General features: G+C 34.3%; 4 protein-coding genes across 4 annotated transcripts; 2 read left to right on the forward strand and 2 right to left on the reverse strand.

Annotated features, from left to right (window-relative positions):
• Positions 1–668: 668 nt before the first annotated feature.
• On the reverse strand, positions 669–4345 carry LOC117216926. The gene is made up of 7 exons (XM_033464100.1): positions 3924–4345; positions 2943–3688; positions 2541–2837; positions 2087–2456; positions 1684–2002; positions 1439–1611; positions 669–907 (listed from the first exon to the last, which is right to left on the reverse strand). Exons 1-7 carry the CDS (start codon positions 4146–4148, stop codon positions 866–868), a joined length of 2172 nt encoding a protein of 723 aa, XP_033319991.1. The 5' UTR covers positions 4149–4345; the 3' UTR covers positions 669–865.
• A 1169-nt stretch (positions 4346–5514) lies between these two features.
• Positions 5515–10377, forward strand: LOC117217013 (calreticulin). Its single transcript, XM_033464280.1, has 8 exons — positions 5515–5676; positions 7306–7410; positions 7523–7726; positions 8072–8223; positions 8483–8749; positions 8826–9062; positions 9242–9385; positions 9577–10377. The coding sequence occupies exons 1-8, from the start codon at positions 5592–5594 to the stop codon at positions 9592–9594; spliced, it is 1212 nt and encodes a 403-aa protein (XP_033320171.1). The 5' UTR covers positions 5515–5591; the 3' UTR covers positions 9595–10377.
• On the reverse strand, positions 10369–13341 carry LOC117217012 (E3 ubiquitin-protein ligase TRIM23-like). Its single transcript, XM_033464279.1, has 7 exons — positions 13079–13341; positions 12666–12880; positions 12026–12586; positions 11860–11968; positions 11362–11735; positions 10937–11305; positions 10369–10834 (listed from the first exon to the last, which is right to left on the reverse strand). The coding sequence occupies exons 2-7, from the start codon at positions 12732–12734 to the stop codon at positions 10640–10642; spliced, it is 1677 nt and encodes a 558-aa protein (XP_033320170.1). The 5' UTR covers positions 12735–12880; positions 13079–13341; the 3' UTR covers positions 10369–10639.
• Positions 13342–14099: 758 nt separating this feature from the next.
• On the forward strand, positions 14100–14781 carry LOC117217016 (cytochrome c oxidase subunit 7C, mitochondrial). The gene is made up of 3 exons (XM_033464285.1): positions 14100–14310; positions 14493–14611; positions 14688–14781. The coding sequence occupies exons 1-2, from the start codon at positions 14212–14214 to the stop codon at positions 14604–14606; spliced, it is 213 nt and encodes a 70-aa protein (XP_033320176.1). The 5' UTR covers positions 14100–14211; the 3' UTR covers positions 14607–14611; positions 14688–14781.
• The last annotated feature ends 34 nt before the right edge of the window (positions 14782–14815 follow it).

The raw sequence follows: 14815 nt of genomic DNA on the forward strand, positions 1-14815 counted from the left end.
TCCGGACCCTTTTCAACATGATATTGTGGTATCGATTCACTGAGACGCCGGCTGGATGTTTCAACGCTTTTGTGTGGAAGCTGCAAATTTTTTAGATCGAGCGCGCTATGATGGATAGACTCGATTATAATGGAATTTTGAAACAATCTTTGAAGTTATGATTGATGGCTGGTATTGATTTAAAATCTGTTTTATTGTGAGAGTGAATAGGAATTTTATCTAGAATGAAATGGGCGATTTCGATTTATTATTGGATTGTTTGAAGATAAGCTATAATTAGTATTGTTGATTCATTGGGGATTACAAAGTTTAGATTAGATTTCAGTTGAGTTATTTAAGTAATGCACTTTTTGTTTTGTCATTCTCTCTATAGTAACAAGTTTTGAGTTTTAGTTACCTATTTCTTTGGATTTCTTTGGATTTCTTTGGATTCTTTTCTACGATCAGCTTTATTACACAAAATACAGAATAGAACTAAAGTAAAATACTTTGTAGTTAAATAACTTTGTCTAAACTGTTGTGAATCACTTCTAGCGCAAGAATCAAATTCAAATATAATTTCATTGTTAATTTGAAACTTTCTTTGAGTCGGCCCTTGTACTCCCAATTGTAATTATCCATTAAATTGCATTGGAATCGCCTAACCTAAAGTAACAATGAACATGGGATCACTTCCAAGACAAATTTATTTCACAAAACTGGTACAATAATACGAAGCAAAAGTCGACGCACAACCATCACAGAGGAAGTATAATACACAGTACACAATACTGCGCGGAACAACACCGTTCACTCTGGCACGGTAGAAAAATCACGTTGCACGTGCCTGGTCGGTTCTTGTCATGAGGTTCGTAGAAACGACCGGTCACCTGCTCTTAATCGTTGCTCTCTGTAACTGGCGAATCGTCTGAAACAGGATTATTTCGTTAAAACTTTCGAATGTGGATGTCGTCGACCGAAAAACTTCCTCCGGCAAAGGGGAATCCCGTTTGGCTTGTTTCCTCGTAAGCCATTTCTATTGTCTTTCCATTGTTTTCTACGCGTTTGTACTTCCTACCGGTCGATACTGTCTTTCTTACTATTTTTTGTTGTACTACACAATGGTGCGCCGTGAAAAATTGTTATGTAAACGTGTACTTATTTTAGATTAGGAATGTAATAGTAACTTTGGAAAAATTTGATGAGAAATGGCTACTATTCAGTTTTAATTGTAAATAATGTTTATTTAGATTAGAAATTTACCAGAAAAGTTATGTAATTTTTCTTAGACCGATTTCTACTAAAATAATATGGTTTCTGTGAGGAGGATTTAACGCAATGGTATTGTATATTTTAATTTTATGGTGAATAATAGATTTTGTGTAGAGATTACACGTATTGGTACTTCAGAATTTTTCTCTTTTTTATATAGGCAAAGAAATATAAATGAAACATATACCCTCTTTGCATCCTCCAGGCTGGCAGGAATATATTTTGAGTTCACTGTCTGTGCTAAACTACTGTAATCCCTGTAAAGAATGTATTGATCCTTCAGGCATTGCTTTATCATCAGTATTCTTTTCTGTAATTCGGCAAGCCCACCTTTGGCTTTAAATATTGAATCCTCCTCATCTGTTATTACGAAAAAAAGATACATGAATTAAGGGAAATAGAAATGAATGAATTAAAAGAAAAATAATCTACCAGGCTTTACAAATGCTGCGATTTTTGGAAATTCAAGAGGTTTGAAGACGGATAATTTAGACGACGTCATGCCTGGACCAAATTCTAATCGCGTGCCTTCCAGCTCCAGCAAGTAATTACGGATGTCCTCGCGTTCTTGTTGCAGTCTGAGTATTGCTGCGTGCTTCCGCAGATTATGCATTTGTCTGCATTCGAATCTCGAGTGCTTTCCCTCTACTTTGTTACAATTCGGTGATTTTCGATTTTTCGATGACCTCGAAACTTTCTTACACTTAGTCTTCTTCTGTTTAACTCTTTGATCACAATTAGTCTCCTTGCCCTATAAAGATTCACAATTTTTTACATGTTAAAGAAATATTAAAAGTACGAAATTGTCCAAAAATTTCTTCTCTAAAATATTTACCGTCTTAAATTTTTCTAGAGATGAAGCGTCACTGTCATAATCTACAGCATCTACAACTGGAAGCTTCGCTATAGTTCCACAATTTTTACAAGGTCTAGGTTTATTTAGGCTACTTAAAGCTTCTACTGGGGTTTGAACCCTACTTCTCCTAACTATGGCATTAATTGCATCTTTATTCAATTTTCTTAAAGTACAGGTAACATCAGACTGTTTTGGAGTCTCTCTTAGAAGTTTCTCTTCACTGAAATTCGTTTTCGAACTGCCATCTTCTATCTTAGTTCCTGACCTTCCAGTTTCTATTCTGTTAATAAATTCTCCTCTGCCGTACTCGGTCGGTAAGGAAGTTTCCTTCGGATCCTTTTCACTTTTTCTAAAACAATACAGGAGATACACGCGGTAAAGTAATTTACTTCTTCAATTATAGGGGATCGAAGATAACAGAATTGCTTCTTACGTGGATGTCATGGACTCTTGGCTGTTTTCCTTACGTTCTGTTAATCTTTCGTGTTCAGAAGTCGAGTCAGTTTTCTCCTCTGTGTTTTCATTGAGCAACTTCCGGTACTTTTTTCGACGAACGTGCCTCCGCGTTGGAGTTACTTGTTTAGGTAGCTTCAGAAGATTGATCGGCCCTGCTTCGTCCATGTTCTCCGTTCTCTTCACGTAATTCGATAACTCCTCGTCGAGGCCAATATCACACTCGCTGGTACTGTGCATTATTTTTGGCGCGATCAACTCCACGATTTCTTTGTCTCTGAGAAATGAACATAATTCTAAATATTATAATGTACCTTCGACTCAAGATATTTTCTAAAAAGAAAAATATTAAAAAAAACACAGGAATCTCTATTTTAATAACCTGTCTTCGTCGACCACCGTCTTCTGAACATTCTCTGTCTGCCTGTGTGGAGTAATCTTAATATGTTTCACCCCAGAAATCACAGTATCCTCTACCGAGCTCTTCTCCAGCTTCTGTTCGACAGAACTGGATGATTCAATGGAACTAGAAGCTTCTTCGAAAGTGTCATCTTCGTATCTAGTCTTCTGTTCTTCTTTGAAGGAAATCTTCTCCGTGGAAATGTCCTTGTTCATCGTGTTTGATTGTTCAGAGGTGATTTCGCTTTTTTCTTCGATTAGCCTGATAACTTCTTCTATCGTCGTTTCTTTATTATCGCTATTCGATAACGGGACATTGTCCTCAGCCATCGTCACTTCTGGTTCGTACGATTTTTCATCGCTTTTTTTAGAGGAAGTCTCGTTCACGGATTTAACTGCTTCTGAAATTGTTTCAGAAACATCTGAACGCCTGGAAAACGCTGTAGCGATAGAAGAATTATCATTGTTCCTTGGGGAACCTCGAGATCCTATCGTGGGAATTTTAACCTTATCTTTGGAATTCGTATCCAGGTTTGAGAGACTCTCAGGAAATTCTTTCAACCTTGAACCTTTACTTTCTTCTTCTATTTCAATACTTTCGATTATGGATCTCGTTTTAGGGGATGTCTTTGAAGACTTATTCAAGGTCACACTGTCACTGATTGAGGATTCATCATCTTTTATGTTGTTGAATGGAATCTTAATATCCATCTTGGATTTAGAAAATGCCTAAATAAGCATTGAATATAGTTAAATAAAATAAATTTTCCAATTCGTCAAGAATAAAACATTATTAAAGATTAATTTATAAAAGTATCGATTCGAAAAAAATATAGATGTGATATCAATAATATAAAAAATAATTCTCTTTCCTTATAAATACCTCCTACGTTCAATATCATAATAAATGATCTTGAAATCTTGCACAAGTTATTTAAAATTATCCAGCAAAACTGGTCAATACCTTGGATCTAAATTCCGTCTCTGCATTAGGTGTTGATACAGCTGAACTATCTTCTTTGTCATTTAAGATCTTAGATTTGACTTGCAAACTTCTAGATGAACTTTCCAGAGAACTTTCAGTGCTGACGTTACTCTGAACTCTCGTGCCCTCGTTACGTTTTATATTATACTTCTTGTCTATCTCCTTCAACCTCAACAGAGCAGCTGTTGCCTTCGAGTGCAACATTTTTCCCTTTTTTTAATTTTTTCTGTTTTCTTGCAGGTCCACCGACTTCTCTGATCTGATTGGACCTCACTGGCTTTACTTGTAGATTTTGTGGCAGTTCGACCAAAGCGAAGTGCGCCTGCTACAAGCCGTTACCAAGGGAACAAATCGGTATACAATATGTTCTGAAACCCGATACATCGTTCGGAGCTGTTCCTCCAGGTGATAAGTGGTTGCATCAGCAAGGATCAGAATCTCTATTCGACCAGTTGGTTTATCGTGACACCTGTAAATCGTTAAAATTTCTACATGGACAAATAGAAACATAGAATAAAACGTGAGGAAAGGCAGTGTCTGTTTTATCGACGACTTCATGTTTACTGTGTAAATATGCCGGTCAAGTTTCATTGTCAGACCTACATTTGCTAGCGATTACATAATTTTCCGATCGAGAGTGTGCATGATAAGCGGTTATTCGTTATCTATCTACTGTTGTATTTTACAGCTTAATACAGCAAATTTTTAACAATACTATGGAATTCTTTTGATTTAATCATCAACATAAAGCTCTAAAAGAACAATTAACATTGATTAATAGTAATAAAAATTTCATACGTGTAGTAATCTTTATTTAAAATTTTTCAATCTTTAATACAATTATTCATTAATTTCGTTAATTTTATAATAATTGTAAGAGAAATTTGGCCCATTTTTTAGAAACATCCAGACAGACCACAGACAGACAGGCCCTATAGTACCATAATGTACCATGTGGAGTTGACTAAATGACTCTTGCATGTCACTTTGAGGATGGGCGCACCAGCCCCCAAGAAGTTTGCCCAGACAGCACTCTCGCGAAAGATCTTTTTTGATGACGAGGCCAATTTTCACCTGCCCTTGTAAAACGACGAAACACTTTCCCCAATCAGCTTTTCATTGTCAAGCCTGTGACGCCTTTTTGCCTATGAAGGCTATGTTATATGAACCTCTTACATAATTTTAATCTATACCTATATTCTGGTTTATTAATCATGACAAAATCAAAAAACAATCCAATGTTGTATACATATATTTAAAACAAATGTATCAAAAGAAATTCATGAAAGTCAGTCCTATTTGAATATTGCTTCAAATAATGGCCATCAGCAGGCCGACCAATAAGAACGTTTCACTGAATCATTATCCCATATCCTCTACTATATCGACAATAGATAAAATGAGGTAATCAGTGACGTGAAGTATGTGCGTGCGGCATGACTATAAACTGCCACGGCGCGGCGCCTTGTTGGTTGAGCGTGGTCAGCTTTGATTGGTGCTCGCGTTTCAGCCAATCAGCATCCTCCATCTGTCTACCCCAACAGCCGCTAACTCACCAACCACGTCCACGATTCGAGCATTATCGGCTAGTTCGTCGTAGAGTAAGCATCCTCGTCGACCGGACTTTCGTTGTCCCGGCGTCTGAAAATGCGATTCTTCAGCTCAATTTTCCTTCTGTTGGCGGTTACGATCGTCACCGCGGAAGTCTACTTTGAGGAAAAGTTCCTCGACGGTGAGTAAACACGCATCCAGACATTTTCCATCGTAATTTCATTCTTATTCTGTAACTCCATTTCGAAATGCAACTACCCAAACCAAAGATAGTCTAGAACAATTAACGGAACTTCCCTACGTGTTTTCATAGGAAAAAACCACACCCATGTCTTTAATTAAGATAGTTGTGTAGTAGAGTGGAAAATTGATTTATCGGGGAGTACTTTCCAGAAAGATCTGCTAATAGATTCCAAGAGAGACCGAGCGGTGTATTTCTCCTTGGTAACCACACGCCCTTACCTCGATCGTTTCCGCAATACCGTGCTCTCTATATGTGCACACGGATTTCTACATAATTAATGCTAGATTTCATGATCAAGCGCCGTAGAATTGTTTACGATACCATATGCCACAGAGGAAAATTAAAGTCGCCGTAAACGTGGCATGAGAACCGTCTCGTGGCGAGGGCTATAAGCATACGTTGCATTTCGCCGACATGACGCGCAATCGATTGGTTGATCTGCGTTGAACGCTGAGAGCGATGCAATTATACAGGGTGTCCCAATAATTGTGATACGACCGACAAGAGGGTGATTCTATATAAAAAAAATATATCTAAAATATACAATAATTAAAAGTTTTCATACAGAGCTTTGTTCTTAATGAAAACGAATTTGAAAATATATTTTATATGTGTGAACTTAATTACCGATTGGATATGAATAAACAATCTATAGGATGTTTATTCTACGTGTAATTTAAGTAAACAAGATGTAGAATTTTCAATTTTAGACCATTCAGTTTATGATTTTCAAGAAAATGTAGTTTGAACACGTTAATTAAATCCGGTACGTATTTAATAAATTTTTAAACTTAATTTCCTCGGAAACGGAACATCTTATAAAAAGATTTTTCGACTTATTTTCACATGTAGATTAACCTCCTGTTGATTATTCAATTCTGTCCAGTTCTGAATTAATCAAGTTCGGGTATATTTCACAAATTTTCAAATCCCATTTCCTCGAAAACGTAGCGTCCCATGACAAAATCGTATTCTATATTTTCGACTTACTTTTTCAAGAATAGAATCGTCCATTTCTCAATTGTGCCATGATTACTAGGTATTCTGTATATATTTATTGAGTTTGATTCGATCTTTAAATTGATTTTGTTGTAACATTATTTGTATGTATGATAATCAATATAGATATCGATTCTGTTCAAATACGACTAATAACTTTCAGATTACTATCTCTGGCGAAAGATAGTCGATTAAATTCGATGATATGAATTTGATAAAAATATTAAGATTTTCTAAATTGTTATTTATATAATTATTAGATTTTGTTGCATAATAAATGATGCTTTTTCATGAGATCTTGTTTTAGATATTTAAAAATGGTAGAATATCTGGTAATTGCTTTTGTTTGCAAATTATTTATTATGCAACAATTTATTCTTTATATAACATCTTGTGCTACAAAAATCTTAATGTTTTTATTCTAGAAAATTTCTTGCTGTAGATTGTTAAATTTGTACTTCATATTTCTTACATTAAAATCATGTAATCAAGAATTTATTTTGTTATAATAAGATTTTTAAAATTATTAGCATCAAATTAGTATTTTCATGAATAAATTTTTTACAGATTCCTGGGAAAAGAATTGGGTATATTCTGAACATCCTGGAAAGGAATTTGGAAAGTTTGTTTTAAGCCATGGAAAATTTTGGAATAATCCAGAAAATGATAAAGGTAAAGAAATTTTTGTATCTTATAGAGAATTTATATGAATTGAAAAACATGATTCTCTATATGTACGATTTAATAAAACAACTGATACAATAATTTCTCTTATTTGCAACAGGTATCCAAACATCTCAAGATGCCAGATTCTATGCCCTGAGCACGAAATTCAAACCATTCAGCAATAAAGACAAAACGCTTGTTATTCAATTTACTGTTAAGCATGAACAAAATATCGATTGCGGCGGTGGATACGTAAAAGTATTTGATTGCTCGTTGGACCAAAAAGATATGCATGGTGAAAGTCCATATCAGATCATGTTTGGTAAGAATCTTTAACTATTTTAAAGAGATTTGAATAAGAAACCGAGCCTAGAGTCACTGGTTATGCCCTGTGGCATGCTGGTGCTAATGGATCTCGGAGAGCAAATTCTTACTTATGCCCTGAATATAGTAACCATACATATTTCAGGTACCTTTAAAGATACATTAACCATTTCATTAATTAGAGATGATTGATAAAACAATAAAATGTTAGATCTAGCGAATATTAAAAATGCTTATTAGGGTTACTTTCTCTCTTTGTTACAAAAATACATAGTATGTATTATATGTATTTGGCAGGAATCCAATGAACATGATCATTGCTAAATGTGATGCTTCTTTACAGGACCTGATATTTGTGGACCGGGAACAAAGAAAGTTCATGTGATCTTCAGCTACAAGGGCAAAAATCTTCTGATTAACAAAGATATCCGCTGCAAGGACGATATATATACCAACTTGTATACTCTGATCGTTAAGCCTGACAACACATACAAAGTAAGGGAGTATAACTATAACATTAAGTTGTAGAAATATATATCGAGCCTAGAGTCACATGTTCTCATTGATTTACTGTGGAGAATAGGTGCTAGAGGATCTCGAAGAGCAATGATTATCTTGTTCGTAAAGTGTATATAAGTTAAGTTACTTATTTACGATACTAGCAAAGAACGACATTTTCTGTGATTCATATATACGTATTTGTTGGAAAATGGTTAACTTTCCTTTTATTTAAATGTTTGTATTTGTTTCGTAGGTTTTAATCAACAATGAGGAGGTTGAATCAGGTGAATTGGAAGCAGATTGGGACTTCCTTCCACCGAAGAAGATCAGAGATCCTTCCCAGAGCAAACCTGAAGATTGGGATGACAATGCTACCATTCCCGACCCAGATGACCAAAAACCAGAGGACTGGGACAAACCCGAGCACATTCCTGATCCCGAGGCCACCAAACCCGAAGATTGGGATGATGAAATGGACGGAGAGTGGGAAGCTCCAATGATTGATAATCCCGAATATAAGGTTAGTTGTACAAAATTATGTCTAAATAAATTAAATTCAGATTTATATTCATGTAAATTAATTTCTCTGTATTTAGGGTGAATGGAAACCGAAACAAATTGATAATCCTAACTACAAAGGACCCTGGATCCACCCAGAGATTGACAATCCCGAATACACTCCTGACCCAGAATTGTACAAGAGGGACGAAATTTGCGCTATCGGTTTCGATCTCTGGCAAGTAAAATCTGGTACAATATTCGACAATGTCCTGATTACGGATGATCTTGAGGTCGCTCGTAAATTTGGGGAGGAAGTTTGGAAACCCACTATTGTAAGTATTAAAAAAGATTATATATAATTATTGGCAGAAATAATGATGTTAGAAGCGTTGCTGATTCTAATGAGCGATAAAAAAGCTGGAATTCCTCGTTGCTGAAGTTACATAATTATTATTACGATTTTAAGTATCAAGTTACATAAATTTATTTGGCGATCATTTGCGCGTTGTAGGAGGGTGAGAAAAAGATGAAAGAGGCTCAAGATGAGGAGGAAAGAAAACAGAGACAAAAGGAGACTAAAGAAAATGAAGATAATAAAGATGATGATGAGGATGAAGATGCGGATGAAGAGGACAATAATGTCCCTGATACTGAAGTAAGCTTCATTTAAAAAACATTAAAAACTGTTCCTTCTATTTAATTCTCATGATGATTCTATTTAGCTCTGATTTAAATTGATTGATAAAATGGCTGGAATTCTTCGTTGCTGAAAATGAGATGAAACAATTTCCACCATCTTAACATTTAACGCCGTATTACTAAAATTTGTCTTTCCGTATTTTTCAGGAGCATGATGAATTGTAAATAATGTGTTGTGATGGACACGTACACAGACTGTATTCCAGGAGCTGTGTGGCCGCGACACGCACTAACTTTCCATAAGAACACATAAAAATCATAGCGATAAAAAAGAAAAACTAACCATTGCCATAAAATGAATCAGATCCCTTTCGATCGAATGAAATTCTACGGGGAAAAAGAAATATTTATTAAATTCGTGGACAATTTGAGTCAGTGTACCCATAAGAGTTCTCTCATTTTTTTCTAAAGAAACATGGCCTCATCTTCGTAACCTGAATTTTCAAACCTAGTCTTCAATCGTTCGGTCGTGTTCCATGAAATTCATCGATGTGAGGTTATTGTCCTGAACGTTGAGTGTCAAAAAAAAGAAATCAAAGTGCTCATTATGTGCTACCAGAATACATATGGTGTATATATATATATATATATCATATAGAGTCATCTTGCCCCGTGTCCTCCCCTCCCCATGGCACAGTTCCATGAAAGACTCTAAGTTGTTCCGTTTTTGTTTGTCAAGTGTTTTTATATACAATTGAAAGATAATTGAAATGTAATTTAATGATGCTATACTATATATATATATATAAATATATATATTATATATTATTTCAATTTCCGTACAGTGTACGCGCGTATTAAACATCTTGCTCCAGTTAAAATGTAAGAATGATTGGATGTATGCAGACATGACTGAATGAAATATAAATATAAATATGATTGGTACGATTATGTATTAAAAGCAAAACCAAGTAACCAATGTAATAAAATAAATAAGACTTTTCTAGACGTGCCCAGGCCGTTTATTTTCGCCTCTCGATTAATACGGCTATTATCACATGATAGTTACATCATATCAAAGGCAATAAGCTAAACATAACTTCAAAACATTATCACAATTGTTGAATTAATTAAGAAAGATATACACGGAATGTGCAATACGTAATTTATAAAACAAATTGCAGACTAATTAAGTATATAAATACAAAGTCTGAATTTTCTTCATTGTAATCTCATTCGTTCTATAAGGCATAGTCGCTATACATAAGTTTTATGATATAGTGGGTATGGTATATAAAGTTTCATGAGCACCCAATTGTTGGGTTAACCAATCAAGACCTTGTGTAGAACCACAAGCGTTTGTAAGTGAGGACGAGCCTTGTATATGCCATGCTCGGCCGCAACATAATTTTTGCAAACACAGAATATCAGTTAATTCTTCGACACTGGCGCAACCAGCGAGGTCCTACAGAATTAAAAAGCAATAGATCAAAAACCCCATAGATAAAATTAATTAGAAGTTTATCAATGATTCATGTATAAAAAAATATTGTAAAAGATATCTCACTTGCTTATTGGCATATATCAGGAATAAAGCGTCTTTTAATTCGCGTTCATTTACAATTTTTGATAGTTCGTTCTGAGCCTCTTCGAATCTAGATCTATCACTGGCATCAACTACAAAGATTACTGCCTGTGTATTGTGATAGTAATGTTTCCATAGTGGCCTAAACTTCTGTTGTCCACCAACATCCCATAAAGTGAATACCAAATTTTTATACTCTAGACTTTCTACATTAAAGCCAATTGTAGAAATTGGCGGTCCGGAGAGCGTGATGCCTCTTATGGCTGATAGAATGCTTGTTTTTCCAGCACCGTCTAATCCTAAGATTACCACACGCATGTCAATCTTTGTGCCGATATGTACTCTGTTGTCCTGTAATTCCATTATGAATTATTGTGATGCTTCGACTTAATAATGTAAACACTTACACGGCTGAATATTATAGGTATAGAGGACTCAGGTGTGAGGAAGTCAGGGCCAAGTTGAGCATAATGTTGTTGCTGTTGTTCCAACGTAGTTAACACTTCTTTAACTTTTGTTGCGCTACTTAATAACTTCCAATCTTCAGAATCCAAAATACTTTCGCACTGAATGCACACATCAGCTACTTGAGACCTAGTGGTAGTTAAATCCTGTTGTTGCTGGCTTAAAGCGCATAATCTCCCACGGGTTTCTGTTTCAATACAAGAGATGGCTGCATTTTCTTGTTCAGCCAATAGAGCTCTTAGTTCCTCAAAATGCTGACGTACTCTTTGTCTTGCATCTTCTATTGCCCATCCTTCTAGCTCTTGTATCACCGTTTCTAATAACAACAATCATAATAAAGATTTACTATGGATTTACTTATTGAATCTTTGCATTAACTACTGTTCAATAAAGAATTAAAATAAAATATGAAAGTGTTAGAATAATGAGAGCAAACATGCCTATTCTGTGTGCTGTATCTCTCATACTCTCCATAAATTGTGTCATTTTCTGCAGAGCAGTGACAATAGATTTTCTAATATTCTCTGCCTCAACTTCCACCAAAGCTAGCTACAATTAGAATAGACAGTAGAATATTGATCATCAATTACAAATTATGTTTGTTACCTTATGCGTACTATGTCTACCATAATCCTTGCACAAATAGCACATAAGGGAATTATGGCAACCTTCCTGAGTGCAAGTAAATTCTGCAACATGTGTTGTATGCACTGGACACTTTGGTTTGTCCTTCGGTTTCTCTGATAGAGTTACACGTTTATGTTTGCTTAAAGTCCTTGAAGAATGAATGGTACTATCACAATTCTCACACAAATGTGTCATACAAATTGTACAATATAATACTGCTGTATGAGTTTCATCTTCATCGCAAGTTTGATTAGATTGGAATCTTTCCCTTTCAAGTATAGATAGTTTCTCACTGTTGGACTGTTCTAGTCTCTCTAGCAATTCTATTAGAGCAAAATTCTTTTTCAAGTTACAGACATTGTTCTGACTAATGCCTGTTGGCTGTCTATCAAAAGGACACAATAAGAACTGCTGATCTGTCATGCAAGGTCTCAATCGTAAAAGACATGAATGACATACTGTGTGACCACAGTGTAGTAATCTTGGTACTTTTATTCCATCGACAGTAAATACTTCTTCACAGACACGACATTCTAGTACCTAAAGATTGATATTTAAAACAAAATCAGAAATTTAAGATAGTTTATTTGGTTTGGTTTATTAAATATGCTTGACTTACGTTGGTTCTTACAGTAGGTTTTAGAGTCTGTTTAAAATATTTGCTCAGACGATCCAAGTTGTCAGTCATGATAATTTCTTTATTGAAATTAGATATATATGAGAAATTATTAATAATTACAGAACAATGAGTATTAATGCAAATACTCCACTTTTTAAGCAAGTTTTAGGTTAGAGAGTATTTTCATATATAAAACTGCATAAAATATTTGTTAGCTGTAATAATTCGAAAATATTTAAATCAGTAATAACAAATAACTTATAACAACTAATAATGTAATTTAATTTTTGTAAAATAAATTTAGAAGCTTAAAATATTTTTGCATAACTTTTCCACGTGTTTTATCATTTAATTATACGATAAGAAATGATTGTTTTAGATGATTTCAAATAAGTAAAGTTTTATTTTGTTACTAGATACAGTGCTGTCTTAATAATTAGATGCAGTTCAGACGAATTTCGTCAATTAACAAGATAGTCTATTCCAAGATCTTCTTGCATTCAAATTTATTAATTGATGATATTAGTAAATTAATAAGTTACAAGTTATATGTTATAGATGTCTTTTCTATAATTTTATATATAATTCATATAATTTTATATTACGATCATATTAGTTGACTTCTAATTCATAAAATTGACTTCCAAAGCTTCATTTGTTACATAAAAGAATTTATTATGTAAAATTGTACTATAGTTGTAAAATTTCACTGATAATATTTATTCAATTCAATAATGCAAGATGAGAAGGCCCAAAAATTCTATTTCAGCTTGAAATATTTAGTAATATTACAATTTTAGGGCAGATTTACAATTACATTCACGACATATCAAGGCGAATATGCAACAATTCTAATTTTCTGCATAATTTTCAGCATGGGAGAAATTCAGCTCTATGAATTATCCCCTCTAGCGGTCAAACGGCTTAACTATATTTACATTTTTTCCTCTGGTGTTTTTAGTGACTAAAACGTGCGTATCCACTGTGAAAGTGGCAATGATAATGAAAACCTAGCCGAAAGCAGATGCTTAGTGTTAATTCGAAAACTAACAGCAAAACATACCGTGATGTGCACACTTATAAATTTTTATTGTTATTTTTATATGAGAAAAGTTTTTTCAGCAAACCAGTCGAGCGACGGAATCAAATTACCGCGTGAATTATTACATATGCAGCAAATGAATGGATTATAAAATTGTACAATTATTGTATATGCAATTGCCAGTATCCCTCGTTGGTTACCCATGCGAATGCATATTTCCTCTCTCGCCGTGTGTATATGCATTTCTCTCACCAGAAGCTCCAGAAAAAAATGTACATATAGTTCGAATGTTGACCACCAGTGTGGATTTCCCTAGTGTGCATTTTCTGGTTTTATTAACTATGCATTGGCGATCACTCTATTCGCCTTTACTCATGATACAACAATGCATAACTAGATTTTGTCGCATATGTGAATGCGTCTTAAATTAGTATAGAGCAGACGACTTATCGCCATTTTACCCAGGTAATTCAAGAATAACGTAGGGAGTACGAAATTATAAAGATGTTGACTGTAAGATCAGCTTTACGAGGATTCACCAGATCCTTCAAAACTACTGCTGTTAACAAAAGTGATCACGGGCCAGAAGGTTTTCCCGGTGCCGTAAGTAAAAAGATAATGTATTATTCTATAACACATAACGAAATCTGACTTAATAATTTTTTGTCAAAATAAAAATAAGCTATAGAAACTTGAAATAATTAACTGCATGTTTTTTAGACATTTACTATCCCTCCTTTCCTTATCAATGAAAAACAATAAAAATTTCACTTTTCTTTTTACAGAACTTACCTTTTAGCATCAACAACAGATACAAGTTATGTGCAATGTTCATGGCTTTCTTTGGAAGTGGATTTTCTGTTCCTTTCCTTGTTCTCCGGTACCACTTAACGAAGTAATATGTGTGAGTTCTATCAATTTATAGTTCCTATGAAGCACCTCAATGTAAATTTGGATTTATCTTGATCATTGTTTTACAGGTATTACAGCATTAACATTAATAACTTAGTCTAATACTGTTGCAAAACATGTAATATGTAACATAGATTTGTAATAAAAATATTGTAAAATAAAGTTTTATAAGTATTTAATAAAGTTATAATGTCAA

Source organism: Bombus bifarius, unplaced genomic scaffold, assembly GCF_011952205.1.
Source record: "Bombus bifarius isolate JDL3187 unplaced genomic scaffold, Bbif_JDL3187 scf7180000007974, whole genome shotgun sequence".
NCBI lineage: Eukaryota > Metazoa > Arthropoda > Insecta > Hymenoptera > Apidae > Bombus > Bombus bifarius.